General features: G+C 48.6%; 15 protein-coding genes across 15 annotated transcripts in view; 1 reads left to right on the forward strand and 14 right to left on the reverse strand.

Moving 5' to 3' along the window:
* LACBIDRAFT_327940 (uncharacterized protein) overlaps positions 1 to 995 on the reverse strand; it is a gene marked incomplete at both ends in the record, with an annotated part of 2,047 nt that extends 1,052 nt beyond the window's left edge. The window contains 3 exons of the mRNA XM_001881932.1: positions 33 to 532; positions 714 to 758; positions 827 to 995. Of these exons, the coding sequence (XP_001881967.1) occupies positions 33 to 532; positions 714 to 758; positions 827 to 995 (714 nt within the window). The remainder of the gene's footprint in view (positions 1 to 32; positions 533 to 713; positions 759 to 826) is intronic.
* Positions 996 to 1,352: 357 nt separating this feature from the next.
* Positions 1,353 to 2,622, reverse strand: LACBIDRAFT_327941 (uncharacterized protein; the record flags this gene model as incomplete). Its single annotated transcript, XM_001881933.1, has 3 exons — positions 1,353 to 1,440; positions 1,464 to 1,537; positions 2,029 to 2,622. The coding sequence occupies 3 exons, from the start codon at positions 2,620 to 2,622 to the stop codon at positions 1,353 to 1,355; spliced, it is 756 nt and encodes a 251-aa protein (XP_001881968.1).
* Positions 2,623 to 3,828: 1,206 nt separating this feature from the next.
* LACBIDRAFT_327942 (uncharacterized protein) lies at positions 3,829 to 4,799 on the reverse strand (the record flags this gene model as incomplete). The annotated part of the gene is made up of 2 exons (XM_001881934.1): positions 3,829 to 4,137; positions 4,191 to 4,799. 2 exons carry the CDS (start codon positions 4,797 to 4,799, stop codon positions 3,829 to 3,831), a joined length of 918 nt encoding a protein of 305 aa, XP_001881969.1.
* A 1,064-nt stretch (positions 4,800 to 5,863) lies between these two features.
* On the reverse strand, positions 5,864 to 6,233 carry LACBIDRAFT_298644 (uncharacterized protein; the record flags this gene model as incomplete). Its single annotated transcript, XM_001881935.1, has 2 exons — positions 5,864 to 6,172; positions 6,225 to 6,233. The coding sequence occupies 2 exons, from the start codon at positions 6,231 to 6,233 to the stop codon at positions 5,864 to 5,866; spliced, it is 318 nt and encodes a 105-aa protein (XP_001881970.1).
* A 35-nt stretch (positions 6,234 to 6,268) lies between these two features.
* On the reverse strand, positions 6,269 to 6,844 carry LACBIDRAFT_298645 (uncharacterized protein; the record flags this gene model as incomplete). The annotated part of the gene is made up of 1 exon (XM_001881936.1): positions 6,269 to 6,844. One exon carries the CDS (start codon positions 6,842 to 6,844, stop codon positions 6,269 to 6,271), a length of 576 nt encoding a protein of 191 aa, XP_001881971.1.
* A 317-nt stretch (positions 6,845 to 7,161) lies between these two features.
* LACBIDRAFT_298646 (uncharacterized protein) lies at positions 7,162 to 7,504 on the reverse strand (the record flags this gene model as incomplete). Its single annotated transcript, XM_001881937.1, has 1 exon — positions 7,162 to 7,504. The coding sequence occupies one exon, from the start codon at positions 7,502 to 7,504 to the stop codon at positions 7,283 to 7,285; it is 222 nt and encodes a 73-aa protein (XP_001881972.1). The 3' UTR covers positions 7,162 to 7,282.
* Positions 7,505 to 7,768: 264 nt separating this feature from the next.
* Positions 7,769 to 8,470, reverse strand: LACBIDRAFT_298647 (uncharacterized protein; the record flags this gene model as incomplete). The annotated part of the gene is made up of 1 exon (XM_001881938.1): positions 7,769 to 8,470. The coding sequence occupies one exon, from the start codon at positions 8,468 to 8,470 to the stop codon at positions 7,769 to 7,771; it is 702 nt and encodes a 233-aa protein (XP_001881973.1).
* Positions 8,471 to 10,159: 1,689 nt separating this feature from the next.
* LACBIDRAFT_327944 (uncharacterized protein) lies at positions 10,160 to 11,320 on the reverse strand (the record flags this gene model as incomplete). Its single annotated transcript, XM_001881939.1, has 4 exons — positions 10,160 to 10,212; positions 10,309 to 10,454; positions 10,971 to 11,113; positions 11,291 to 11,320. The coding sequence occupies 4 exons, from the start codon at positions 11,318 to 11,320 to the stop codon at positions 10,160 to 10,162; spliced, it is 372 nt and encodes a 123-aa protein (XP_001881974.1).
* A 382-nt stretch (positions 11,321 to 11,702) lies between these two features.
* Positions 11,703 to 12,082, reverse strand: LACBIDRAFT_298648 (uncharacterized protein; the record flags this gene model as incomplete). The annotated part of the gene is made up of 1 exon (XM_001881940.1): positions 11,703 to 12,082. One exon carries the CDS (start codon positions 12,080 to 12,082, stop codon positions 11,888 to 11,890), a length of 195 nt encoding a protein of 64 aa, XP_001881975.1. The 3' UTR covers positions 11,703 to 11,887.
* Positions 12,083 to 12,368: 286 nt separating this feature from the next.
* On the reverse strand, positions 12,369 to 13,073 carry LACBIDRAFT_298649 (uncharacterized protein; the record flags this gene model as incomplete). Its single annotated transcript, XM_001881941.1, has 1 exon — positions 12,369 to 13,073. The coding sequence occupies one exon, from the start codon at positions 13,071 to 13,073 to the stop codon at positions 12,369 to 12,371; it is 705 nt and encodes a 234-aa protein (XP_001881976.1).
* Positions 13,074 to 13,682: 609 nt separating this feature from the next.
* Positions 13,683 to 13,838, reverse strand: LACBIDRAFT_298650 (uncharacterized protein; the record flags this gene model as incomplete). Its single annotated transcript, XM_001881942.1, has 1 exon — positions 13,683 to 13,838. The coding sequence occupies one exon, from the start codon at positions 13,836 to 13,838 to the stop codon at positions 13,683 to 13,685; it is 156 nt and encodes a 51-aa protein (XP_001881977.1).
* Positions 13,839 to 14,316: 478 nt separating this feature from the next.
* LACBIDRAFT_298653 (uncharacterized protein) lies at positions 14,317 to 15,688 on the reverse strand. The gene is made up of 6 exons (XM_001881943.1): positions 15,542 to 15,688; positions 15,480 to 15,497; positions 15,274 to 15,432; positions 15,103 to 15,223; positions 14,817 to 15,056; positions 14,317 to 14,768 (listed from the first exon to the last, which is right to left on the reverse strand). Exons 1-4 carry the CDS (start codon positions 15,569 to 15,571, stop codon positions 15,119 to 15,121), a joined length of 312 nt encoding a protein of 103 aa, XP_001881978.1. The 5' UTR covers positions 15,572 to 15,688; the 3' UTR covers positions 14,317 to 14,768; positions 14,817 to 15,056; positions 15,103 to 15,118.
* A 3,632-nt stretch (positions 15,689 to 19,320) lies between these two features.
* On the reverse strand, positions 19,321 to 20,043 carry LACBIDRAFT_327946 (uncharacterized protein; the record flags this gene model as incomplete). The annotated part of the gene is made up of 1 exon (XM_001881944.1): positions 19,321 to 20,043. The coding sequence occupies one exon, from the start codon at positions 20,041 to 20,043 to the stop codon at positions 19,321 to 19,323; it is 723 nt and encodes a 240-aa protein (XP_001881979.1).
* Positions 20,044 to 20,864: 821 nt separating this feature from the next.
* On the reverse strand, positions 20,865 to 21,525 carry LACBIDRAFT_298654 (uncharacterized protein). Its single transcript, XM_001881945.1, has 5 exons — positions 21,462 to 21,525; positions 21,375 to 21,401; positions 21,244 to 21,320; positions 21,119 to 21,186; positions 20,865 to 21,059 (listed from the first exon to the last, which is right to left on the reverse strand). The coding sequence occupies exons 4-5, from the start codon at positions 21,183 to 21,185 to the stop codon at positions 20,932 to 20,934; spliced, it is 195 nt and encodes a 64-aa protein (XP_001881980.1). The 5' UTR covers position 21,186; positions 21,244 to 21,320; positions 21,375 to 21,401; positions 21,462 to 21,525; the 3' UTR covers positions 20,865 to 20,931.
* Positions 21,526 to 22,916: 1,391 nt separating this feature from the next.
* On the forward strand, positions 22,917 to 24,059 carry LACBIDRAFT_327947 (uncharacterized protein; the record flags this gene model as incomplete). The annotated part of the gene is made up of 2 exons (XM_001881798.1): positions 22,917 to 23,448; positions 23,947 to 24,059. The coding sequence occupies 2 exons, from the start codon at positions 22,917 to 22,919 to the stop codon at positions 24,057 to 24,059; spliced, it is 645 nt and encodes a 214-aa protein (XP_001881833.1).
* Between the last annotated feature and the right edge of the window lie 2,481 nt (positions 24,060 to 26,540).

Below are 26,540 nucleotides of genomic sequence, written 5' to 3' on the forward strand. Positions count from 1 at the left end.
CCCAAACTCGGCACCAACCCAACCCACCACACCTCCCTTCTCAAACGCTGCACCGTATATCCCGCATTATACGCCTCCCCCAGCTCCTCTGCAATCATACCCACCCTCCGATTCACAGCATCCAAAACATGGGATACCGCGATGACGGAATCATACCTGTTCGCGGGAAAGACGACGATAGGTCGGTGCGGGTCAAAGTCGAGGAATATAGTCAACGACGCAACGGGCGGATGAACGGCAGCTTCATACCTCCACGCGTCCATCCCTCGCGAACTGTGTCGTCGCGAAGGACATTCGGCGAAGGAGGTGGGTTCTCTAATGTTATACTCGATCCCAGCGACGAGTATCGGGTTAATTTCCACCTCGATAGTGGAAAGGGGCGGCAGTGGGATGCATTGTGATCGTGGAAGGGGAGGTGGCACGATTAAGCTTGGAGTAGATGAATGTGAGGATGAGGATGTCGTGCGTTGTGAGCTCGAGTAAGGATGGAAAGACCGAGAATTTTGTTGAGACTCGTCACGGTAGTATGAACCTGAAACGCGCATCCTTTCAGCTCTCGCGTCCGTCCCTGACACTGGCTGGCATTGACATACGCATAATTTTTGATTCCCGATTTCTGATTTCTGATTTTGGTTTCTGATTCTGATCCTGATTCTGTTGCAGAAAGGTGAGCAAGGAATAGACTTCAATTGGTTGACTGGCAAATGACTTACGATGGAGGAGCTCGCGGATGGTCCTATCCGTCATTCTGTCTTCCACTATATATACTTCCAAAAACCCAGCTTAATTAACCTATGTATTAACCCCGCAAATCAGTTACGCTTACCCTGTTCACCACAGCCAGCGTGTGCACAGGACAGGACGCGGGACGGAAGCAAATTGCGGTGCCAGCTATTTATATCCCCCGTGAGATCAAGATCCGTCTCGCGCCTTGCTCGCGCCCCGCACGTTGAGCGAAATCGAGACTCGCGCACTATCCTTTGGGAATTCCCCATTGTACCACGTACCAAAAATACACCTTTTTTTGCGTCTCGCGCTTCGCATCTCTTCACTCCCAATTCACTCCACTGGCAAGACCCTACGTTTATATTTGCTCAGCAAATCGCGCATCTTAGACCTAGCACGTAGAGGGTGCTTCTCGGCCCTTAGAAACCGATTCTTTCTCTGGAGGTACTTAATTCGCCGGAGAGGAGGGTTTTCCCCAAGTCTTCCCACTGGTGGCGGTGCAGCTATACGTGATATCAAGATCCGTGTTAGATAGGCTCGCGAAGCACTTGCCCTCGGGCTTCTCGCACCTCGCGTCAGGGACAGCGTCACCTCGGACCTGCGGCCTGCTACTCATGAGTCATACTTCATGTTGTTGCGCGTGAGGCCTTGCTGAGGGAATACTCGGATGTCACCGTGATGCGACAGCTCAGGACTCGGAGAGCCTGAGCTCGCCTGTAAAATCACTTATAACATACATAGTATCGGTCAAGAGAGGGTATCCGTTGTTGACTTCAACCGTAGTCTGCACGCGGCGAGCCAGGAAGTGATTCTAGGATGAAGTGTGCATCAAACCGAGGCTTGATGTGTTCTCCTCTCAATGCAACATTTTCCCCCTCCTAAAATAAGACGCTTAGGTGTATCACAAGAATCATTTTTTTTCATGTCAAAACGTTCATTGTCATCAGCGTCGTCAAGAATAAATTATAGATAAATATGGATGCAGTGGGTGTGAGTGGTATATATGCCGAATGCAATGCAAAGAAAAACCTTTAGGCGACTAGCGCCCCCAATTCCCCAAAATTCCCTAAAATAAATAGTCTGAATAAATTATACCAGAGACGGCGCAGCCATCTTGGAGAACGCAGCAGCCTCGAACACACGAGACCGCCCACCAACCCTCAATCACATCGTCCTCAAAACCCAAACATCCCTCTCACCGGAACTCGGCATCAGTCCAACCCACCACACCTCCCTCCTCAAAAGCTGCACCGCGTATCCCGCATTATACGCCTCCCTCAGCTCCTCCGCCACCATACTCACCCTCTGATTCACAGCATCCAGAACATGAGATACCGTGATGACGGTATCATGCCTGTTCGCGGGGAAGACGACGATAGGTCGGTGCGGGTCGAAGTCGAGGAATATAGTCAACGACGCAACGGGCGGATGAGCGGCAGCCTCATACCTCCACGCGTCCCGTCCTCGCGAACTGTGTCGTCGCGAAGGACATTCGGCAAAGGAGGTAGGTGCTCTGATGTTATACTCGATCCCAGTGACGAGTATCGGGTTGATCTCCGCCTCAATAGCAGAGAGAGGCGGCAGTGGGATGGATCGTGATCGTGGAAGGGGAGGTGGCACGATTAGGCTTTCGGTAGGGACAGGAGTATCTGAGCTGCAGCGGGGTCTGCCAAATGCAAGTCTGTGGGTGTGAGACGGAGGCCTGAATGCGTTAGGTTGTGGGATGGAAGAGGCCCAGGGATTTGGGTTGGTAGATGATGAGGGTGTCGCGCGTTGTGAGCTTGAATAAGGATGGAAAGACCGAGAATTTTGTTGAAAATCATCACAGTATGAACCTGAAACGCGCATCTGTTCAGCTCTCGCGTCCGTCCCTGACGCTGGCGTTGACATACGCATAATTTCTGATTTCGGTTTTTGATCTCCGGTTTCTGATTCTGATTCTGTTGCCGAAAGGTGAGCAAGCTGAAGTAGACTTCAATTGACTGGCAAGTGACTTACGATGGACTAGGAGAGCTTGTGGATGGTCTTCTCCGCCTTCTTGTCTCCCGCTATATATACTCAGCTTAATTAGCCTATTAACCCTGCAAATCAATGACGCGTATTCTGCTCACCACAGCCAGCGCTAGCACAGGACGGGACGGGAGCACAGGCATTTCCTGCCATGGTCGTAAGTCGCTACACTGCCACCTGCCGCTTGAGTAATGGGTACAAGGAGGATCGGCATTGTCGACAAGTCGGTATCTATGGTGGCATGGGTTGAGGGTATGTACTTAGTTGCATTATGGAGACAAGAGGGCAGTGGCTGGCTTTCAGTCTGTCGTGATGTCAAAGGGTGACAACACGACAAGCATAATTACGCAGTGTTCTCCACGTCGAATGGTCGTTTTTTGAGTGGGGTTCCGATGCCTTGGTAGAGGTGTCATGATGGTAATATGATGTGAGATTGAGAGCAAAAAAGCACCTTATTCAGCCCTCTCAGTTCGAGTACCAACCCTTGATGGAGAACCGGGGAAAACATCAGACGGCCGTGTGAAGGCGCTTAGTTCGAATTGACGCCCAAGTCTCGCGTTGAGCTGCGCACAGGAGTGACCTGGAGTGAGGCAGCAACGACTTTTCAATTGAATCTTATCCCATGCCGGTGTCGGAGAGTTCGTTCTTCCGAAACCGAAGATGTGATGGTGTGATCCGTCTGTGCAAGCAGCTCGATCATCGAGCTTCGGAATCAGGCATGTTGGGAATCGGGACCAGGGAGATAAGTTGCCCTATTATCGGGTATACATGTATTTTGATGAGATTTTTCGGGGTTGACGTTTTCATACAGCGCGATGACCCGGATACTCCCTTGAGGGTACCAAGCCAGTGGATAGAACATCAATAAAAATGGAATCCATACTAATACAAAGGACAGCACTAAGCAGGAAGGGGTCAGTCAGGAGAACGCAATTGGCCATGATGACAATGTAGAATGGACAAACGAGGTCATGAAAAATGTGTGTAACAGTCATTACAGACAACCTAAATATATATATATAAAACATCTGTGAAAAGCTATCAACAACGTGTTGACTGAGAGCGTAAAAATTAAGCGCACAACGTAGGTTTTCATACACCCGTCAACTGCGCAGAATGGTCCCAAACACGTTGTTGCCCATCCACTGCCTGAGGAAAACCCCAAGATCCAATGTCGTCGCCCTTTGCATTCCTACGGTTTATACCCTTCTCGGCATTCAGAAGGGCAAACAACATATATTCTGCGCAATCTTGAGGCTTTGCCGAGATAAGCCAGAGCAATGGGCGCAAAGGTAGCATCAAAATCGTCAAAAGCCAGCTTGAGGGGTAAAGGCCAGGTGTATCGACAGTACCAGGAGATATATGCGTAAATGCAATCTCTGGTTCCCGTTTAGCGTATTCCTATAGGTAATTTCTCAGTCGAGTTGGAGATAAAGAAAAAAAGAGCGACGAACGGCGATCATGTAGTCGTTGTAGCTGATCGTCTGCATCATCGCCTTCAGCGCGGTATACCGCTTCTTCAACCCCAAATCCTCCACATCAACTTCCCAGCCCACGCCAGCGCCCAAAATGGAGAGGACACTAGCATCCTCTCCTGCCTCCTTGGCCTTGCGCAAAGAAGGTAGAAGGTCATGAATGATAGCCCACCTCGAGTAATACCTCGACGCCATCTTCTTATCGATCCCTTCTTGCGTCTCCTCCCTTCCGGTCAAAGCAAACACCCCGGCAGATAATACTAGAAAGTTGATCTTCGGCAATCTCTCCGAGAGCTCTCTGCACGCGGCGTGAACGTTCTTCATCAACGTCACATCGCACGCTATGAACTCATACCTGGACCCAGCAGCGTCAGAGGCTATGGGTATAGGAAGACTGCCAATGATGGCGTCTGCCGCTGCCTTGTTGCGGGCAACAATGACGATGTGAACGCGGCCTTTGAGGTACTCGGCTAGTGTCTCAGTTATAGCTTGGCCGATCCCTGAGGTTCCTCCGAATATCACGGCCACTGGGAGATACGATGGACAATAGCCAGCATTCGAGGTCTTTGCGGCTGCAAGAGTGGGCATTTTGAGGGATGCAGAGAAAAGAATCTGCACGTCGCATGATGAATTTAAAGAATTATTGATGTGCCGCGTCCTTCCGCGACGCGTCACACGGCGAGTCAGGCACTGTCACGTGACGATAGAACTGACGCGTTCTTGAGTTAGACGCGCCGTTGAAACCTGAGAACACCAGCGATGTAAAAAAGCACCATAGATGTCAAGTGTCAAGTGTTAGGCCAGTAAATTCCTCATAGATTTTTACAATGCTTACTGGGCCAAGTCTACTAGCCCAAGAAGTATGAACTCTCAATCAACTCTCAATGAACTCTCTGAGAAATGACGCTGAAAAAAGAATAGCCCGAACCTGAATGAAGAAATATCCTATGAGGACAATAGACAGCCCTTCACTCGAGCTTTGACGCTGGAACAGTCCGATTTCAAACCTGCGAAGAGCAATAGCGGATACAGCCGAGGTGTCTGTATTGGCGTCTCTACACGTTGATGTCGGGCGGCGAGATATTCCTAGGAACAATGTGTGATTCTAAGAGAAGCAGTTCGATCGAAATAACGGCCAGAGTTAGATTTGCTCTTGGGATGTCTCTGAGATTTGGAAAATCGTCAGATTGCCGACATCCCCTGTGAGGGCGGTTTCCAAACGTTTCAGTTTTCAGGCCTACGTGTGAGGGGTTGGGAAATACCTGGGATAGGTACTCCCTTTGGGGTATAATGATCGAAAGAACTCGATAGAAAAAAGGTCAGTATAAGATGACAAACTTTGTCGCCAAAAATACGGGTAATAAAGTTTGGAGTGACATTCTGTGTCCCAGCCCGCAATAGAAGCACAAAAAATCTGCAGCAAATCAATCAACAGCATGTCCACTTGAGGGATACGACACATTACATGGGTGCAAACGAAAAGAAAGAAAGACAGAGTCGAAAGAGGCAGTAGGATATAGTGGTAAGCAAGTTCTCATAAGGCCGCAAAAGAACCCGAAACAAATCTGCAACAAGCAAAAGCAAGTTAACGCCACGACAATTTGATGCGTGAAACATACCTTTATAAAACGAAGGTAGCGGCTAACACGTTCTTATACAGTCGTCAGCTGTACAGAGTGATCCCAAAGGCGCTGTTGGCCATCCGCTGCTTGAGGGAAGCCTTCGCTTCCGATATCGTCACCCTTCGCGTTCCTACGGTTCATACCCTTCTCGGCATTGAACAGGGCAAATAGCATGTACTCAGCGCAGTCTTCAGGCTTCGTAGAGATAAGCCAGAGAATAGGGCGCAGAGGCAGCATCAGGATAGTCAAGAGCCAGCTTGATGGACGAAAGGCGGGAGTATCTACGGTACCAGGATAGATATGCGTAAAGGCAATCTCTGGTTCCCGTTTGGCATATTCCTGAGAGCTTTTTTGTCAGTGAAATATGATGGAAAGAGACGGAATAACAGACGGCAATCATAGGATCGTTGTAACTGATCATCTGCGTCATTGCCTTCAACCCGCTATACCCCTCAAATACCCCTTCTTCAAACCCAAATCCTTCAAATCGACCTCCGGGCCCATACCGGCGCCCAAAATGGAGAGGACGCTAGCATCCTCTCCTGCCTCCTTCGCCTTGCGCAAGGAAGGTAGAAGACCATTGATTATGGCCCACCGAGAATAATACCTCGAAGCCATCTTCTTATCAATCCCTTCCTCCGTTTCCTCCCTTCCAGTGAAGGCAAACACACCAGCAGATAGCACAAGAAAGTTGATCTTGGGCAGTCTCTCCGAGAGCTCTCTGCACGCGGCGTGAACACCCTTCATCAGCGTCACGTCACACGCCATGAACTCGTATTTGGACCCAGCAGCTTCGGAATCAGCGGGTTTGGGAAGACTGGCGATGATGTTGTCTGCTGCTACCTTGTTGCGGGCAACGATGACGATGTGAACGCGGCCTTTGAGGTACTCGGCTAGTGTCTGAGTTATAGCTTGGCCGATCCCTGAGGTCCCTCCAAATATCACGGCCACTGGGAGATACGAAGGACAGTAGCCAGCATTCGAGGTCTTTGCGGCTGCAAGAGTGGGCATGTTGAGAGGAAGATGTTGGAAATTGGTCAAGTATAGTTCAGTGGTGTCACGCTTGGTCTGTGCATTGTGTGATGTCACATCACGTTTTGCCTTTAGAATACATGAAAAAGCCTTTTTCGCAAAACCTGGCCCTCTACTAGTAATACTATGTATTTCACTGATTTTTACTTGTTGCGTAAGCTCGACTAAGCGTAGCTCTCGAAAAAATGAAGGCAAACTCATTGCAAACTCATGCCAGTCATGAACTTGTAACAATTTAAGGTCTTCAAGATTGCAAGGAGGTTATAAAAAGCCTATTCAATTATGCATTCTGCGGGAGGCTAGTCTCACGACGTACTATCGAGTCGTATCTGTGTACTGTACACTGTTCATAAGGGTGCCGTGAGTCGTAAGTCGTATAGAAATTGTCTATGTCAGATCAGTATTAACTGTACAAGACTAGGTGGAGGAAGACGAAGGGGAAGAAGAGGAATAAGATGATAAGAATAACGAAAAGTCCATACCACGACAATGCATGATAACACATTTGGCGGTATGGTAACGGGACGGTGCTCGTAACAGCACCGTTTCCAAAGACAACAAGGTCAGATGCCAAAGAGGACACGTATGTGCGGTACATAGCGCGCCTCTTAGCGGGTATAGGTCCCCGGGGGGGTACATTCGTCGCGCAAGGTCAAATCCATTGGGTCAGGGTCGAATCCAGCAGAAAAGCGAAGAGAAAAGATTCTTCATAGATGGACGAGAGCGAGAAGAAGCCTTCGATACATATGGGTAATGATCGCCACCGCCGATGGACGGTTGGGGATAGATTGCCGGAGCGAAGGGAGGAGGAGCCGGAGGTGCATAAACTTGAGATCGTTCACCGGTGCTAACAAGGTGCCTCGAATCGTAAAGATAACCAGAACTCGAGGGGAGGTTCGCAGGTCATGTAACGCTGAGCCGCCACACGTCTGACCCATGGCTTGTCGTAGCCAATCCCCAGAACTTCGTCTTTCCCATGAGGAAATCAACGCGCTTCATCCCTCCGCGTTTCTCCTGATCGTATGCTTGGTTGCTGCGGTGCCTGCGGTATCGCTGCTCGTATGCCTGAGTAGCTCTGCGCCCATCATGTGAACTGAGCGAGCTAAACTCCGCAGATGTAATGTTCTTCTGCAGTGCACGGTACAGGCTGTCCATTACATCTCCAAAAGTCACATAAGAGCCATTGGACGCGGCGACACCGATAGTCCAGGGCAAATGTTCAGAGATGATCCTCAGTTTCCTGAGCGGAGGAGTTGAAGCTGGTTCCGCGAAAACGCGGCTGGAGATGTGATGGTGGTGACGATCATGAATAAAGGATGGGTGATCCATGATATCATAATTGATGGCCGGAGCGGATGATAATTCAAGGTACTGATGGATGTGCACCCGGGCCGGCGACTTGGAGGGATATGGTGCCAAGGCTCGTTTGTTGGAGTTGGAGTAAGAGACGATGTATGGCGACGGACCCGGAAGGGATTGGTAGGGGTTGGGAGGCGTTAATACCGCCGCTGTAGAGGCGGGAGAGAGTTCGTTGAAGGATAATGCAGGTGTGGGAGGGGAGTGAACCGTGTTGGTTCGAGAGAAGCGGACGTGTTTTCCTGGCATGGCGGTGGGTCAGACAGATTGTGTTATCAAGAGAGTTGGGATGTCGATAAATAAGCTCGAAAGAAGGTAGGGAAGTATCGTTTCCACGTCCACTGTACGCGTTATATAGACATCGCGTCAAGGAAATGACTCACGTGGGCTGTACGGCCCCACCTAGCAAAAACAAACCCCTGAGGAGCCTAAATCCGTCTTCTTTTTCGGGATGTGATAAGAAGGTAACTATGTCACCGTCCTGTCGAATTTTTCTATTACCTGGAAACCCCAAGCCGAAATGCTGTGAACGTGGAGCCCATGCGACCTTCATGGCGAATACATCAGTAGCACAAGAGCAGAGGAAGGGAGAAACGATGTTCAGCACTCCGGAATGGAGACGGCTGCGCTTGGTGAGTGTGCTGATGTTTCCCAAAAGCACTGCAAATACAAGACCTTGCAAGTGTCGTTTACACTCAGCGGCCTTCTCAGGCGCGATAACGCCATAAGAAAGACGCCCAGAACTTGCTTAACAGCATCAAGAGGGGCTCAACAGCATTTTCGGAAAGAAACGGATGGAAAGACGGGATCTAGACGCTGGGACGTTTGTAATGTGAGAGTTTTTAATGCGATCTGGGAAAGGTGAAGACCATCATCCTAAGAGGATTGTTCAGAAGCCGTGCCACGGGCGCAGCCTTGCCGATAAAAGCCACAGCTTTCCAGGTTTAAAAATTTTAGCGCTTATCTTCATTCTGGGCGGTGCTGCGCGTCCTTAATTGAGGTGCGTAGCCTCGTGTCTCAGGTTGACTCGTCGCTCGGAGGCGGAACACTTTAATGAAATTATGAATGGACGGGGTGGTACTAGGGATAAGAGAGATAAGACTCACAGAAAGAGCAAATTGGCAACGTTTCTCTGAGACCACATGATTCACCTCCCCAGTTCGGAAAGTGGACGGAGAGCGGGATTGGAGTGTGTTAGTTAGTCAGTTTGTCCACGCACACCTTTCGGACCAAAGAGGGCAACTCCAATTTTGTTTATGAAAAGTGGTGTAAAGGTGTAAACAAGTAAGCGCCAATTTTCCGACGGCATGATGTCACACCAAATCACATGTCAAAAAGAGTGCTTGGCGTCGTGTCGATTGCGTGTCAACTCAGCTCCAAAGTCTCTTCAAACTCGCGCTACTGGCTTGGGGACGAAAAAATTAAATATGAAAGTTCTGTGGTGTCTGGCCACTACCTCTTTTCAATTTTCTTAAACCCTTCTAGTAGTCAGATACTAACTTGTAATTCGCCAACGACAAATGCGGCAATAGCACTCACTGACCTCTAAAAATCTAGCTCTGGTTATCAAAATTTACAGAACAGTCAATGATATAGGAGTCAGGATTGATATGATTGTGGGGAAAGAGGCGATGACTCGTGCCTAGTACACGGACATCTCGTCCGGCTCAATCAATCAGGAGTTGATTAACTTTTTTTACTTCCTGGCCCTTAGTGGGGTGATTCGGGTGAATTACTAAAAGGCATTGCAAACTAATCAGACGGGGATTTTCTCCCGTTCTCAAAATAGTCGCACCTGTACAACATCTAGCAGCTTCTATTAAAAAATCCCGCCGACATCCCCGTACCCTGTATACGGGTACGGCTTTGACGAGTTTCTAATTCCTCTTTTAATTTACCTCCAATGAACATTTATCTCTAATGAAGGTTGTCAGGAAATCAAGGTCCAATGAAGAAGTCAAGGTCACCGTGCGGGCTGTATTTAATAAGTACTGTACAGTGGAAGTAAAATTCATCCAGCCAAGAGATAATTGCAGCTGGACTGAACTGTCTTTTTCACTCGTAATAAAGTTACCTCCAGTTCATACCCCAATTTTTGTTGACCAGTCCATAAACGTTCTGGGGCTCGTAGATACCTCCGCTCCAAGAACAGTTTGTGAAATAAACCAGCGTCGCCAGTTGCTTGGAGACTAATATCCCGACTTGCCATTGATAGTAAATCCGAGTCCAAGCGCTAATCAAGCATAATCACAATCACCTGCCCCGACTATTACGAGAGGTGTCACTTTCTCAGCCAGGCGATGCTCTTTACGAATGCGCGTGATAGTGAGTGTTGTAGAAACCGCTCGGTGGGACGCTAGTAGATAGCTGCGTAAGTCGAAGATAACGCTGCGTGGTGCTAGATAACACTACGGCGTGTACGTTTTAGATCGATCCCACTGAGTGCTTGTATATGCTTACTATTCAAGAGTTAGTTGACACCGTGACAGCGCACCCCAAAGTATCCCATAGTTTAAATGTCGGGGTTGAGAGATTCAATGGGGTAGATCCTCATTCACTGTACATGTAACAGGAAATTAGACGATCGCGTAGGAGGGTAAGCAAACGAACTGTAGACTACAAGAGCATAAGAACCACGCGGGGCCGAAAACGGGGCACCCTCGCGTAACCAACACAGAGGTTCTCCACGCATCATACTTCTGAGAGTGCGCGTGAGGTCGAATTACGGGTCACACCGCACTCCACTTACATTAAAATAAGAATACAGTTGAACTGAGGTGAATCCTCAGTTGTGATGACCAAAGTTCCCCCGTGATCAGTTGGGATCAGGTGCTGAGCAAGTTCTTTTAACTTTCCTTGTGAGCGCGTGGTCCAGTTGAACCATGAGAATGGCTTGGCGGATCATGGCTTGAGGAATCGAGAATAATCTCCGGGGAGCCGATATTTTTCCCCCACAAAAAAAAAGACTACTTGAAAGAGATGGGGTTTGCGTAGCCAAGGTCGCGGAATTGTAGCGCCCAAATAATGATAGAGAGAGGGTGGGCGTTACTGGGCCTAACAATAACTCACGAACCGGGCAAGGAACGCGCCCATCCACATGGTTTAACCAACAAGTCCACCGTTTCCATCTCGATTTGTTCACATGTTCCCAAGGCGAAGGAAGAACGACGTATCCTTGTGGTCCCAATTAAGTCCCAACAGCATTTTGCGGCATTTCCCATTGCGTACTTCCGCCGAGCCAGGCACTTCAATAGTACACGGACTCGGACAAGACGGGTTGACCTTTTTTAAAAAAAAGTAGTCGACACGTTGACGCTCTTGAATTCTACTGTTCAACAAGCTTATCTAAGTAAATCTCATCCCACGAAAGAAGATCTCACAGGGTGTTTTTCCCAGGCTCACCAATCTATCGGCACAGGGTTTCCGCACTGAGTGAGATTTGAGACGTCACAAGACGTCACAGGGTATCGGCAAAAGGTTGGGCAAAGGGTATTTGGGTACTTACACTACACTACTCTACGATCCTACTACAATTACAATTATGCTAGAAGGGCTAGATGGTCTATAGGGAAATCGGCCGAAAGCGAGGGGTAAATTAACCAATAATGTATCCGTTCTTTTGAGTGTGTCGACGAGCAGGGAAAAACAGCATCCACGAAGTGGCTGCTAATCGCGCTGCTGACAATATTTATTACACGCTGCGCCGTGTGGGTGGCCTGGCGCAGAGTGCGGTTTGAAGATTTGCTCAAACCGTGCGATTCGAAGGTGGTGCTTCGAGGTCTTGTCATGGTGATGCTGCCGAGAAGAAAGCGACGCCGCAATGATGAGAAGTGGTGCTAGGGGGGTGAGATTGAAAGGCATCCTTCGAGGTCTTGTCAGGGTTCTGCTTTTGCGAAATAAATAACGCCATTGACACGAGATGCGGGAGTCGTCGGGGGGAGGTCCGAAGGTGTCCTCCAAGAAGTGGTCAGGGCGGTGCTGTTAGAAAGTAAATGACGCCACGAGGAAGAGGATCGTGGTGGGTTATGATAATGAAGGCTCCGGAATGCTGGCTGGGTGGCGAAAACATGGGACGAAGGGGGGAAGAAGTACGATCATGATCGAACAACACCACGAGGACGGTTACCGGGCAGCTCAAGCATCCGCCTCACCGCGAAACATTGAGCTCCCAGATATCGGGGCCCCTCAAAGTCCCCGACAGACCCAAGAACCGATTCTGGCCTAACAAAAAATCGACCCGCTTCACGCCCTTCATCTTCTCCGCCGCTCTAAGCTCAGCATCTTGGATCCTAATCCACCGCGCGAGCCACGCAGCGTCTACCGCTTGCCTCTCCGTGCAGGTCGCGTATTCGGAATGGCTGACTGCGCTGCGGAGGTGGTCGTATATCGCAGTGAGGACGTCGACAACCGTAACGTACTCGCCGTTCGAGCGCGCAGCGGTAACCTCAATGGGGTCCCACTGCTTGAGTTGTGGGCAGATAATGAGGATGCTCCTCATTGGAGGCTGCGTGGCAGGCTCGTAGAAGGTGGCGAATTCTACCTGGTCGTTAAGCGAATCTGGGTGAAGGGTGAGGTCGTAGGCGAGAGCGGGCTCCGCGTAAGGAGCGTAGGCAAGCAGGAAGTGGATCTGCATGCTTTTGGGATCAATTTGGTCGGGGTAGATCTCGTCGTTCTGTCGTGGGTATGGAGAACGCGGGTAGCCGCCGCCCATTGAGTACTCTAACTCGGGAGGCGGTGTGGGGATGTCTGGGCTTGAAGGCAAGGATGATGTGGAGCGACATGGCGAAGGGGTAGATGGGATAGGAGAATAGACGATGTTGGTAGGAGCAAATTGTACGCGTTTGTTGATCATGGTGGGGAGGAGGAGGATTGTGAGATTGGTTGAAGCGGGGTGGGTGAGAGCCGTATATAAGTCTGACAAGCGTGACAATACATCTGTGGGTAAGCTGACAGTCCGAATGGAGTTGTCGCGCGTGATGCGCGGCACAGCATCGAATGGCCGCAATTCTCTCGTCACCGCCCGGCTGAACTGCCTCTGAGAAATGCGAGATGGCCATTGCAAAGATTTCCGTTTGGCAAGGGAAGGACTGGACAGCGAAAATTTCAGACACGTTTGCACCATTGTAAGGGCATCACGTGCAGGCGATATCAGTGATAACCCTGGCACACCTATTTCTGAGCCTGATCGACTCAGGGAAACGCTTGGGAAACGCCCTTCTTTAGCCCAATCTCACAAGGCCAAATCCCTCCGCTGAGCGCTCTCCCAGGTTCGCTCCAATGGATCGACAGCGCCCTCCACTTCGAGTTTAAGAATCTCTGAAGGACGTGAAGAATTTACGAGAATGCGTAGATAGGACATAACAGGACATACCTTTCACGTATCCATCGCCGAAACGCACCGTTTCTGCCGATAAACAAAAGTCGGCCCACAACAATCACCTTGCACTACATACTCCATTCATCAAGCACCCCTGACGACGCGTGTTGTTACCTTTGTTTGAATGTTAATTAAAGTTGTAAGCGGGGGAGGACAAGGCCGCAGGAGACTTTGCATGCTACGGTAGTTGGGGAGTGGTGGTGGTTGTTGTTCAGGAGAGTACCGTGGATCTTTTATCATGATTCTGCGGTGAAAGTAATGCCTCGAGGCTTCAACGACTCTGAGAGTGTCAGACAAAAACGTGGTCAATTGCGTCAATTAAACTACACGTGATCTGATATTTTCAGCATGTGATCGAATCGCGTCACGGACACGAGGCTTACAGAAGAATGGAGGTAAATACATAGAGATAAAATAATTACCTTCCTTTTAGTTTTATCGAGTTACAGGTAGCATGTGGGGTAAATGTCGAAAGCTTTTTTCAGACGTCAGGCCTCCAGAAGACTCATAATTTAAAAACCAAATTATTTTCACTGTTTGAATTACTTCTGTCAAACGCAAAATATACATACGTCTGATCTCCCCACTACGGTTGGCGAGCAGGGTCAGGTCTGTTTGAAGCCTGATAGAGCCTGATCCGAAAAAATTTGACAGGAGCCTGGGGTCCTTGTCACCGCTTCCAACGTATTCACAATGAATATATGTACCATATGTGTCACACTTTTCAGGTAGCATTAGTATGTAGCAGTAAAGCGTAAGTAATCCCTAGAAATATAATATGTGCAAGAAAATGTACAATGCCGTAGCAACACAAGTAGCAGGCCTAGGTGGAAAGTATGCATGGATGAACGCAGCAAACGCAGCAGCTGCCAACGGTATGCCTAAACCCAAGCCTGCCCCCGCTGCTCCCATCATCCCTTCCCCAGCAGCAGTAGCCTTCGCTAGTCCTGTGTGTTCCTAGTGCCAGCGACGGGGAGTTCGCAGTGGGCACGGCCGTATGTCCCGACGAAGAAAGCGGATGCTGCGTCGACGCCTGTGGAGGAAGACACGTGGACGCTGGTGACGATACGCGGTGCGATGTTCGTGGTGGAGAGGGAGAGATGGCATGGCGGTGGGAAGGGCGCAGCTAGGGGTTGAGTAGAGCTTATAGGCCGCATTTCTCGTTTTCAGCTGTTTCATCGTCATCCATAGTCCATGCGTTGAATGGCGGAAACTCACGAATACCCAAAGCACCACCCCCAACGACGAGTGCACTTGGCGCCTCTTCGACTATCCTCTGTTTCTCCTGCATCCATTCAATACCCTCGACTTTAAGGCCTCTGTACTTTACCCCCGTTGGAGTCATCGGGTGTAGGACTTTGAGCTTCCACGCTCGTTGGCGCTGGTTCGTCTTCCTCTTCATGCTCGGACTCTTCGTCCGAGTCGACGGTAGCCTGAGCTGCTTTTTGTATGGTGGATCTGGAAGAGAATCAGTAACGGCATGTGCGTGGTAACGAGAACTCACTTTTCTCTCAAGCGCTTCACGACGCTCCATACTCACGTATCAGCTTGAGTGCGAATTTCGGACCGACGTCTTTGATGGGCTCGAGGTAGTCGCGTCCAAGGGGGATACGTTGATCAAACAACTTGCAATGATGGTTAGCGTATGGAGGAAAACGAAGAGAAAGGCAGCTACTTGACTCATGTTCATGACAAGCACTTCAAAGGCCTCCTTAAGATTTATCTCGCTGATAGGCTGCTTCTTCGCCTCTGAGAAAGTTAAATATCGGAACAAGATGCCAGTGGGAGCGTTGAAGGTGAGCGCGTCCATGTCATCTGAGTCTGTAGCGTACATCTGGATTGCGTGTAAGATATGCAGTGTACATAGAGCGCAAGGTATACCTTCCCTCCCCGCCCCAGCTCAGCGCAAGGTGAGAAGATGGGTAAGCTTTAGTGAAACGCACCATCGTGAAACGTGTCACTAGGAAGCACATATGGAAAAGGCAACGCAAGCAAGAGGTAGAGATGGTCCTAACCCGCAAGTCCTAGTACCCTCTCGCGTTGAACACAGCGAGGAAAAGCAACGGAAAATGCAAGGCTGCCAGTTCGTGGATGTGCTCCAACAGCGGGTACTAGGTTTGTCTCTTGTTTGTCTCCGTGAGAAAGATCAAAACACCACTTCCATGTGGAAGCGCAAAACATGTATTTCAGAAAAAACATAAGGAGATACAGAAATTAATAAAATATGTCGACGTGGACGGCACGGCAAATTCACCAGGATCCCCACATGAGAAATGTGAATCCTGGCGCACCGTACATATGCGAACACCGAAAACTACATCTACTGCTCGCAGCGCTCAGCGATGTCCGGGAATAAATCGTTTATATTAAAAAGAACTATATTAATTGTGACGATGAATGTCACAGCCTTCGATACATGGACCCCAGAGATAAAAATATCGCTTCTTATAACTTCTAGACGTCAAAACAGACCTGGCCCTGCTCGCCAACCGTACCCCACGTCGCCCGCACCGACATTTCCCGCGTCTATTTAATTAAGTGTCACTGTAGACCGACTCGGAGTTGAAAAATCTTCACCGAGGTATTAGTCTACATACTAACGGATGTAAATTTCCGTGAAAGGCATCGTAGATGGAAAGTGAGTATGTTGTGGCTGATACATACGCATACAGAATTTTCCAACAAAGTTGGAAAAACCCCGACACAAAGCTTTTCTATGAGCAAAAAATTACGAACGGTCATAGAAGAAATTGGGTTTTTACCTCTACTAACGCTTTCATCGGATACACGGACCAGCACCCCTCAGTTCAACGTCTCATCTTCACGCGTTCTCCGCACCCGGAATTTCATTCCGTCTACGTAATTTAATTATACAGCGGAAGCCGTCAGTCCGCGTACATGTGTTAACTACGCGTGATAGTGATACAGTTTGGATTAATTGGGTGGGCGGCTTGATGATTCTTGTTTCGGAAGGACTGGTTTTTTTTCCAGCGTTTAGCAGGACTTATCGTTTTTGTATTCCTCAGGTGCTACACTACGCAAGACCTTTGAACAGCGCGCCATGATGCAATTATGGTGCCCTTCGCCCTTCGACGTTCACACGCACCGATTGTACTTGCTGAAGAAGTACTTCTACAGAATACACCAACCCCAGAGAGCCGAACAATTCCTAAATCTCGGACGCGGGGTGGGAGCGAAGATCCTTGTCATAGAATACCTCTCAGCCCCCCACAGCACTACGAGTGAATGTAGATGTGGTACCATTTTACCATCGGGCATACTTCCCCGCCGTTACAAACCAAAACATCACAGGCGTCATGATGCGGGCTTCATTTACGATGTGAACGTGAAGTCAAAATTCAATCTTGGGAAGCGAATTGGTTTCCAGATTCTATGTATAAAGACGGAAAACCCATCAGCGCGGACATAGAGCTTCAAATATGGTTGTCGCGATAGATTCTTACTTCCGCGTGAGTTGTTCGTCAAGCTGCAAGCCCGATCTAGAAAATAGGCTTTAACACGCATGATCAGGGATCCTGAAATTTGATGGGCAAAACAGTCGTCCCAAAAGGTTGAGGAACAGGATAGATCCCTCCCGCGGCTGCTACTACGAATGAATTAAATAAAATAAAAAATTTCCCATCGCTCGACACCGAGCGCTTGACGCTTAGCGCTCACCTTGCATTGTCATCTCTTCGTGAAGCTCCAAGACATACTTGCTCGGAAAATATGTGGGTTCCCAGCCAAGGGGGGAGCAGGATTTGAATCTGCCATATGGGGTTGGTTGGTTAGTCTGGCCGGCAGGCCGTTAAATTTTTTTATTTAAAGTACCAATTTTGGGTAATCTATGGGTCAGATGAGCTCAGTGCGCTCTCTCAGGCGTTCCGCAAGCTGTCCTCACTTACCAAGTGCAGTACTTACTATGCTATTCACACTTGTGATCTAAGAAGCCTGGTATATGATATAGATTGAGGACAATATTTGAGATGATAAAACTGTTTTCTGTCCACATTGTAATTGAGGTGAGAGTGATGCAGTTGAGGCAGAGGACAAAAGCAGAGTAATTATCTGTGGGCAAAAAGGCTGTGAGACATTGTGGGTAGGTCATTTTCTTTTTTTGTCATTTCAGCCTGACCACTGACTATGCAGTACCACTTTTCATGGGTTGGACTGCCAGTGGGTCTTGGTATCAATGACTGGGTTTGTGACCCATGTAAGAGCATGAAGAAAAGTAGAGGAAGGGGCAGCAAACGAAGGATAAGACAGCTGCTGACATCCCAAAACACATTACCTATTTATAGATTTACCTATATATGGAAGGTTGTTCCCACGCCTGGTTGGTTAGTCCGGCCATATTGGCTTTATCAAAAAAATCAATGTGATATATTAAATTAAAATTGTGCTCCCCCCTTGTTCCCAGCACTCCGAGTCGACCGCCCGCTGAAATCCCAGGACGCAGAATGGAAATGTCAATACATATGCGTCTAGTGGTTACCCGAACTGAGGTGATAATGGCGTGATGGTGTGCTTTAGGTAGGTCGATTCCCAACAAATGGTTGGTAACTGACAGCCAGAATACAATGTAAACGTAGGCAAGCGACTTGCGAATTCAAAATTATCTCGGTGTGAACTAGGCTAAAATAAGATATGAGAAGCCCTTGGTTTTCGGGCGGCGCATAATGCACATTGCATCCAAGGAATCCCTTGTGGTGAGGCAGTGTTTAGACGCTGGTGCGAGGTGGAGGGCGCTACTTATGTAAGTTGGACTACATGTGGGCATTCTTGTGCTTTCCGACGGAGAGTTGTCCCAAGGTGACTACGGGCGCGGTCCCTTGTGTGATTTATTGCCCGCTCGTCGCGGAAGAACGTTTCCTCCCGAATTTCATTATTTTGGCGAATAGAAAGGCTAGTTTTATTCCGAGGTAGCCTCTAGTTCTTGAGTCGAAAGTCATTAAGATGAAGAACATTTATTATGCTAATTTGAATTTTCTGGAAAATTGAAGCCATAGGTACCCCGAAGAGAGTCTTGTGGAAGGAGAAACTTTTTCTTGACTTCCTTTGTTTACACTAGACGTGCCTTGCAAAAGCTCCGCCCGCCGTCGATATCGGAGCAAAAAGTCTTCTCGCACATGGCCAACACATGGCTCGATCATGATCGCTTATCAGCAACTTCTTCTCCCCGTCATTTAGATGAGGAACGAGGATCAAGAATCAAGATCACCTAGAAGTTTATTGTGCGCGGTCATGGGTGCAGAGAACAAAGACAGGGGTTTATATCGTCCGTTAATCTCCCATTGTCAAACTCAGATTGGACTTCCTTGTCATCATCGGCCACGCTACTAAGAGACGTCGATCAAGATCGTCGAGTCTAATGAAAGCAGCGGACGCGGATTGTTGCTTGCGGAAGACTAAAATGAAGATAGTCGAAACCATTCTATGTATACAAGCGTCGTTATCGATTGGTTATCGAAGTCTCTAACGTATAAAGATATCGAAAGTAATTGGCAGAGTCCAGATAACCATAAACGAAAGAAACGGTAGCATTACAGACCATAGATTAGCAGTTGCCATAGATGAGTAGGGGTACAATCCGACGATATGGAAATGATATACAATGCAAGTGTGTCCGTGAGGTGAGGTGTGCCATGCGTGTCGTGAAAGGGCCATAAGGATAGTACAAGAGAGATGCATAATTGGGATGGATGGAGAAGAAAGATAGCCATCAAACTGGGGAAAGAGTAAGCTCCCAGGCGAGCGGTGAGCGAGTGGGGCAGAGTCCAGCGAAAGCGTTCCTCCCGACCAAAAAGTCAGCACGTTTGACACCTTTCGCCTTCTCTTTTTCTTTCGCCTCCGTCTCCCCGTGCCTGTCATACCGGTGAAAGAAGGTTTGCGTGATCATACTATGCTTCTCCTCAGACAGTCCATAAAAGTCCCCATAATTGACGGGTATTCGCAGAGAGGCATAGATGCCGCTCAAAACATCGGAAACCGTCACAAACTCCTTTGAGTTCTGTGGGCGGATGACGAACTGCCAAGGAAAGTCTTCGCAGTTGAGCACCATCACATCTAGTGGTGGTGTGGTTGCCGGCTCAGCGAGGACCGCCGGCGTCAGAATGCTCGATGAATCGAACTCTAGAGTGCGAGCGGGGTCGCGTGTAACGTCAAACTTGAATGGTAGTGTTCCCGTCAAAGGGAGGGCCAGGATTTGGTGGATGGTCAAGAATCCATCGACTAATGGATCTGCTTGGAGGGGCAAGGGGATGCATGGAAGATAATGGGAGGAAGTCGGAGCAAATAGCGGGTCAATTGGACTTGAGGAAGGCGTTTCAAGACCGGGTGAGGATAGCGGGGAGGAGGAAAGCGTGGGTGAAGGAGTGTCGACATCAGGAATCGCTTCATCTACTTCCGCAAAGCGAACGGATCGTATGGTGCGACGGGAAGACATACGGTATGAGGGACTAGCCGAAAGAATGGAAAGAGGTGGACAATCTGTCAATGAAAACGATTGTGAAGAAAAGAAGCCTGGGGAGGGTCAAGGACACTCCGGACTGCAAACGCAAAAAAGCCTTCCTCAGCTGGGAAGGCTCAACATTGAGGGATCTAGAAGGCAAGAAGGGAAAGGACAATGGGCTGTCAGTTGCGTATTGGTTTCGAAGAGGAATGCTGACCGCGCCGTGGCCATTTATATCCTACTTGTCGGAAAGCACAGACTTCGAAACCCAAGTATACCAAAATATCCAGAATACAGCTCGAGTCAACATGACTGTCATGACGGAGATCATTGACGTCCCAATTCGGCGTCAGGGACGCGATGCGGCATACCCCTATCATTCTCCTTGATGTGGTCATAGCGAACCACCATCGCCTTCGTTGCATATTCCCCGCCATTGCACCCATCATTTATCGCTTGTTGGCAACAACCCTCCTTCTTTCAATGTTAAACGTTGAGAAGGACAATGAGGACTTGAGGAAGGAGCACTGGATTCTCATCAAACACAGCCGCGTCGCTCCCACGCAATGCCCATGCCACCGCGACGAACGTCAAACGTGTTCTCACAACCTAGCGCTCGTAACTCAGCTCCCGCCACTATACCCTTTCTGGGCTTGTTCCCGTCTCCTCCTCTTGGCGGCTATTTTTTCGCGTGTAGTTCTTTAGGGTATTCGTATTCCAACGGATCCCGCAAATTGCTAGAACATCTCATTTCCTTGCTGGACCGCTTCCCTATAGCTGGGAATCCTGAACCAAGAAATACGTGAGCTTAATCATTTTAATGTGTCACCATAGGGCAATCAATGGGCATATTTTTCACAGAGCGCTAATGTCGGAAGAACCTTAAGCGCCCCACTGCATGTGACGGTTGGCCGCCACTGCCCGGACACCTGTCAGATGCGGCGAGTCGGAATGTGGCGAAAGCGGCGAGGGAGAGGTGGTAGGTATTACTTTGATTCTTGCGCATGGTGCTTATCGATAACGAGGTAGTGACTTAACGGAGCTCAACGGTAAAAGTGATAGGACCCACAATAGAGACGATCCTCCGGAGCACACATTTGGCTTTTGACAAGAGCAGTGATCGATAAACTGAGCATCCTGAGGCAAGAAAGATGTGAGCCTGATTATTTTGATGTTGGGCAATGGGCATAGTACTTTTCACAGAGCGCTAATGTTGGGGGAACCTTAAGCGCCCCACTGCATGTGACGGTTGGCCGCCACTACCCGGACACCTGTCAGATACGGCGAGTCAAAATGTGGCGAAAGCGACGAGGGAGAGCTGGTACGTATTAGTTCGATTCTTGCGCATGGCGCTTATCGATAACGAGGTGGTTGACTTAGCGGAGCTCAACGGTAAAAGCGATAGGACCCACAATAAAAACAATGCTCCGCAGCACCAAGACTCTACATCGATAAGTCCTTTTTCGGCGAAATGCAACGGAAATCAGAGGGATTTTCTCAAATGGTGTAAGCACATGGCTCACTTCCTCGGCAAGGACCGCGCACCTGGGGTCGCACCGGTTTCATACGGTTAGATACCGCAGTATAATAGTCATGCCATGTCATACCATATCCCACTCCTTAGAGAGAACCGAGTGAGAAGAGGGACAAAACACTGTTGAGCGAGAATTGCGTCAAGAAGTCACGCACGTGTAAAAGTTGAGTGGTTGCAAGTCTTGGGCCAGTCAGGTTCAGAAAATTGTACGGTCTTGAAGGCGCCACATAGTTGTCCGATCGTTATGTTCATCTGCTTGTAGCCGAATGAATGATTTTCTTCTCCGTCGTGTTTCGGTTAATTTGGGCTACCATACCCTTGCGGCAGGTTCATCTAGGCGCCCGATCCGCATTTGGGTGGAGTCGTAACTCAGCGAGGCGTCGAAGCCTCCATCATCGTCAGAAAATCCCAAACATGCGAGAGATCTACCCAGATTAGTGTCAAAAAAGAACTAATGTGCGGTAAATCCAAGTCACATGCTCACTCGTCCACAACGTTCAGCACCACTGCACATAACTGTCCGATCGCCATGTTCGTCTGCTAAGTCATATACTCGTCCAAAACGTTCAGCACCAGTGCAAAGTTAGCGGAACTTGACTTCTGTTCAAAGCTAGTCAAAGTGTTGCACCGCCGTCTTCATTCCGTATTTGCTCCATAGGAGGACCGAAGTTACAGTGCTTTGCACTGCCGTCTGCACAAGGGAATTTGGAAATCATGTTTGTACGTGTTGTACCGTGACTGCCACAAATCGGAGAGAAACAGACCACCTCATTCAACAAGGCCTGAAATCTCTTGTGCTGAGAGATGATGCCCACCATGCCAAACGATAATCCGCGCGCGCAACGCATCTGATACCTATGGCACCATGAGAGTTGGTGTGAGAGATTCAAAATTCCCAACGTGGTTCTAATGCGTGACAATCTGTGACGAACATACAAAACCAAACAGAGTTTTCGAAATTTCGTTGTGCAGACGGCAATGCAAAGCACTGTAAGGATGTAAAACGCTCAGTAACGTCACCAAGCCTGAGCCCGTATTGATTTGTAAACGCCCATCTTGACGGGTGGACGAAAAATTTCGGCATATTTGGCTGTGCCCCACCAGATCAAACAACGACAAACGGCGCTAGATAAGCCAGCGCCAATCCATTTCGTCATCAGCTGTTGATCTACTGCAACTACTGTATCATGGGCTGTGCTGCGGCAGGCGGCGATGCGTATGTAGCTGCGTCCGTCTTTTTTTGGCGGTCGTACCACAATATTTATAATTGGACGGATTTCGATGCAGCTCCACAATTCGAATCGCCCTTCATACCTCGTTGATACTAATCACAATGCCAGGAAAACACGTCCACTTCGCGCCCAACTCTCTCCCACCAACACCATCGCCCACGTTCTCGGCAACCTCTTTGCCATCATCCGGTGGTCCTATTACACCATTCTCAGCATCCTACAAGGGCTTGTCCCTTCCCCGTTTGCCGTGCAAGATACACCCTGCGCTTGGTGTGTCAAACACACCACATATTCTGTACGATGTTTCCTACCCCCCGTCGACACTCCGACTTCGAAATCCATCCATATCTCTTCACGTTCTCGCAGAACCTGCGACGGAACCTCCCCTCCCGTTTATTCATGTCATATCCCCACATCTCCCATGGAGGCTCACGGTATCGGCAAAACACTACTCATACGTCACCGTCTCTGATTTGCTAGAGGGCATGTATCACGCCTTGCGGTTGAATGCTACTCAATCTGAGTATGAGCTTCTACCTTTCAAGGAGATGAAGTTGACCGTCAACAAATCCTACGAGCGACGCTACAGTCGTCTTTCGAACTTGGAGGAACGCGAGAGGGAAAGAACGCGGGGTTTGAGAAGAATTGACTTCCTTGGAACGAGAAGCAATTTTCTTGGCCTCTCGAGCACACAAGAGGGAGCTCACGTATGGCAATTGAACGTTTCATGAGAAACCCGTACTTCAAGTTACATATACCCAGTCATCCAATATACCCCTATCTGATATCACCCCAAATTATTGAGCCTACGTAGCGTTGGACTAATGTATACGATTCATTAACTTGAGAAGCAACTGCATATTGAACCGGGACACGTTACACCTCAGGTCTCAGGGTTAGTTAGGTCTCAGGAGGGTGGAGGTGGTCAGTGGAGGACCCGCTGCCGAAAACTTGTTGGTCACCTGAAGTTCACTGGCACTGACCCTTAGATTCACTGACGGAAAAACTACGAAATTCCAGTGTTATTCCGTTTGGCGGTGGATAAATGTAACGGTCCGATCCAACCGTATCCATGAAAATTACGCTCGCCGTCATCTGCGTGAATCAGCGTGCTCTACAACACTTACGCAGCTAGGTTGACACTGTTAGATCTCAAGTCCGGCCAAGAATCCCAAGCCCGTATTTCTCTCATCTCTGAAACTTTCTACAACTTGAACGGAGAGACTTACGAGGGAAAGGGGTAGTGAGCAGCTTGGCTCACTTTTGCAACACACCAAACGAAATATTAAATATCACCGGGTCAAAGATCTCAGATCTAGAATGACGAATCTGCGGCTTGCCACGTGTCGATGTTAGCTCTCAAAGAATCCGCAAAACAAAGCTTAAATTATCGATTGGCGGTCCCCCGAGTGAAAGTACGCGTTAACAGTGTTAGCTTCTCGAAATATGTCGAAAAGCTGTATGGAATTGACGACGGCGGTGGAATGGGCATTTCGTCGTTGGATCCCTGCTTGCTCTTTAAACTTGAAGCACTCGACCCTCGGCGCTCATCGCAAGCTCATCGTATTCATCTTATCTCAGGTCCATCTTCCAAAAGCATGTGTTCCAGATTGGCCCTTCCTCGGCTGTCGTATCACGGAACATTGTAATCTAGTTGCAGAAAAGAAGAGGGTATCTGCGCCTGGCCTTGAAGAGCGGAACGGGGACATTGGTACGTTAGCCGTCAGTTCCAAAGTTGAATCCAAACATTTATTTAGTCGTTTGACAAACTGTAACCCCTGTCATCTTTGTAAGGTGGCGCGAGACAGTCTAGCCTCGAGTAACAGGACTTAGGGCTCCTTAACCCCCAGTGGCTGGGTCTCGCCAAACTCCTGGATCAAACGAGTGGATGACATTCAATGCTAGATGAACTCAGATTGATCACTTTAGTTTTAGACCAGGCGTATAAGGTTTTCCATAAAGCCTCCGTTTTTCCTCAATGTACGCTAACTACCATCGTCTTTCGTTGGCGATCTCGAAGCTTTAGTACCCTTTGTAAAAATCGAATTTGCTCTTCCTGAAGCTTCCCCCAACTGGGCTACCCAAACTTTACTCTTATCAAATCGCCACAGGCGCTTGTCGTCAAGGCACTCAGGCCTGCAGGTAGGCAGCCGGCCTATTACCCCAAATATCTTCACCTCACTAAACCAATTTAGGTTCCGAAATAATGATGACCATCGGCCATCCAACCATTTGAAGAAGTGTCTCCCCTTCGCAGTGGTGCGGCGATTCAGCAGCTAACCCCATCAAGACATTACGTAGTCAACTTCAGTTGATTTCGGCCTTGACCTTTGGATGAGAATATCATCTCGTAAATCATTACGTGCTTCCGAAAATCCCCTTCCTTTCTCCTCTGACTTTTGCCGCACTACGTTCTTGCGCTCATCCCATCTGCGTTTTACCTGAAGATAATATCTCACCGCAAGGTACAGTAGTACTGACAACTTTTCTTCGTTCCCTCTCGCTCTCGCTTATACAACATAGATGAAATGGATATATACACCTCGTCGTGTAACAAGACTCAGCCTTGTCCGATTATTTGATGCTGACCGCTGATGTCGTAGTTTCCCATTTCCGGTTTAACCTGCCCTGTGAGTGCTTCAACGTTCAGACGTACTCCTTCTTACCTTCACCACCGGTACCAGACTGTGCTTCTGAATAGGCCCTTGGCGGTGAGGGCTTTCATTCAACACATGGGCGCTGAGCTAATTTATGTTTGTCAGTATGGTGATCGTCGAGTGCAGTATCCTGTAAGAAATAATTCTCCCTGCCGTGAAGAGATCTGACTTGGAATATACATCAATCTATGCTCAGTTCTCGGTGGGTTTTTTTTAACGGCCCTTCCTTCATGTCTTTAACTCAGTAACAATAAGCCTCCATGCCTGGAACGAGTTCAATGTATTCCCCTTCCGTCAGATTCACACCAGTTGCCCTCCTCAGCGCCTACTCTGTTCCCCCTCATCATCACGCTCCCTCTCCAGCCAGAAACGGCCTCAAGACTTTCATCTGTTGCTATTTCCGCAAACTCAATTCACATTCACGATACCACCTCACACATCGGGGATATTTCCACTCCTGGTGGAGCTTATTCCGCCTTGGACATCGTAAATTTCGTCAGCAATCTTGCTCGTCAAAATCTCTCTCTCTCGACCTTCCATCAATTGTCTAACCCAGTGAAAGAACGGGTCGAACATTGCTTCAAGACTAGATATTTTCGAGGGGAGAGGGGCGTAAGTGCGAACGGAGTTTGGGCCACATTCTTGGACGGTCAGCAGACCATCACAGGTCCGAAAGGTGTGGATTTGCTGCTAGGGAACATCTGCATTTGGGGACTTGAATTTTGCCCAATCTCTGGTCATTGGATTTTGCATGTTGCGGATCCATCGGTTGCATACTCCGAGCCATCCTAGATAATTTTCACTTATTGGTACTAAGAATCAGAAATATTGGTATGATTCATGTTATTTTTTTCGTGGAGTATCTCGCATGTTTGGTTTTCGATTCACTTGCACAGAAATGAGAGGAGTATTATCGAAAAATATCCGCCAATATCGATCCTGCGTCTCTTTCTTTTCTAAACTAGCCTAGGACCAAACACACCATCGGGGTATGGCAAAACCCGCCCTTGAGAATAGATTTAACCACTATGTATCAAGCTGTATAGGGCACATGGTGTAGTTGGTTAT

The sequence above is a fragment of the Laccaria bicolor genome, genomic scaffold (genome assembly GCF_000143565.1).
Source record: "Laccaria bicolor S238N-H82 LACBIscaffold_14 genomic scaffold, whole genome shotgun sequence".
Lineage (NCBI taxonomy): Eukaryota > Fungi > Basidiomycota > Agaricomycetes > Agaricales > Hydnangiaceae > Laccaria > Laccaria bicolor.

Bases quoted from the DNA above. Each gene is read 5' to 3' on its own strand.
- LACBIDRAFT_298654 (XM_001881945.1), bottom strand. From the start codon at position 21,185: ATGCTCAGTTTATCGATCACTGCTCTTGTCAAAAGCCAAATGTGTGCT. The intron at 21,060-21,118 runs GTGGGTCCTATC...GTTATCGATAAG, and splicing joins TCCGGAGGATCGTCTCTATT to CACCATGCGCAAGAATCAAA.
- LACBIDRAFT_298653 (XM_001881943.1), bottom strand. From the start codon at position 15,571: ATGTGCTTCCTAGTGACACGTTTCACGATG. The intron at 15,224-15,273 runs GTAGCTGCCTTT...CATCATTGCAAG, and splicing joins TTGTCATGAACATGAGTCAA to TTGTTTGATCAACGTATCCC.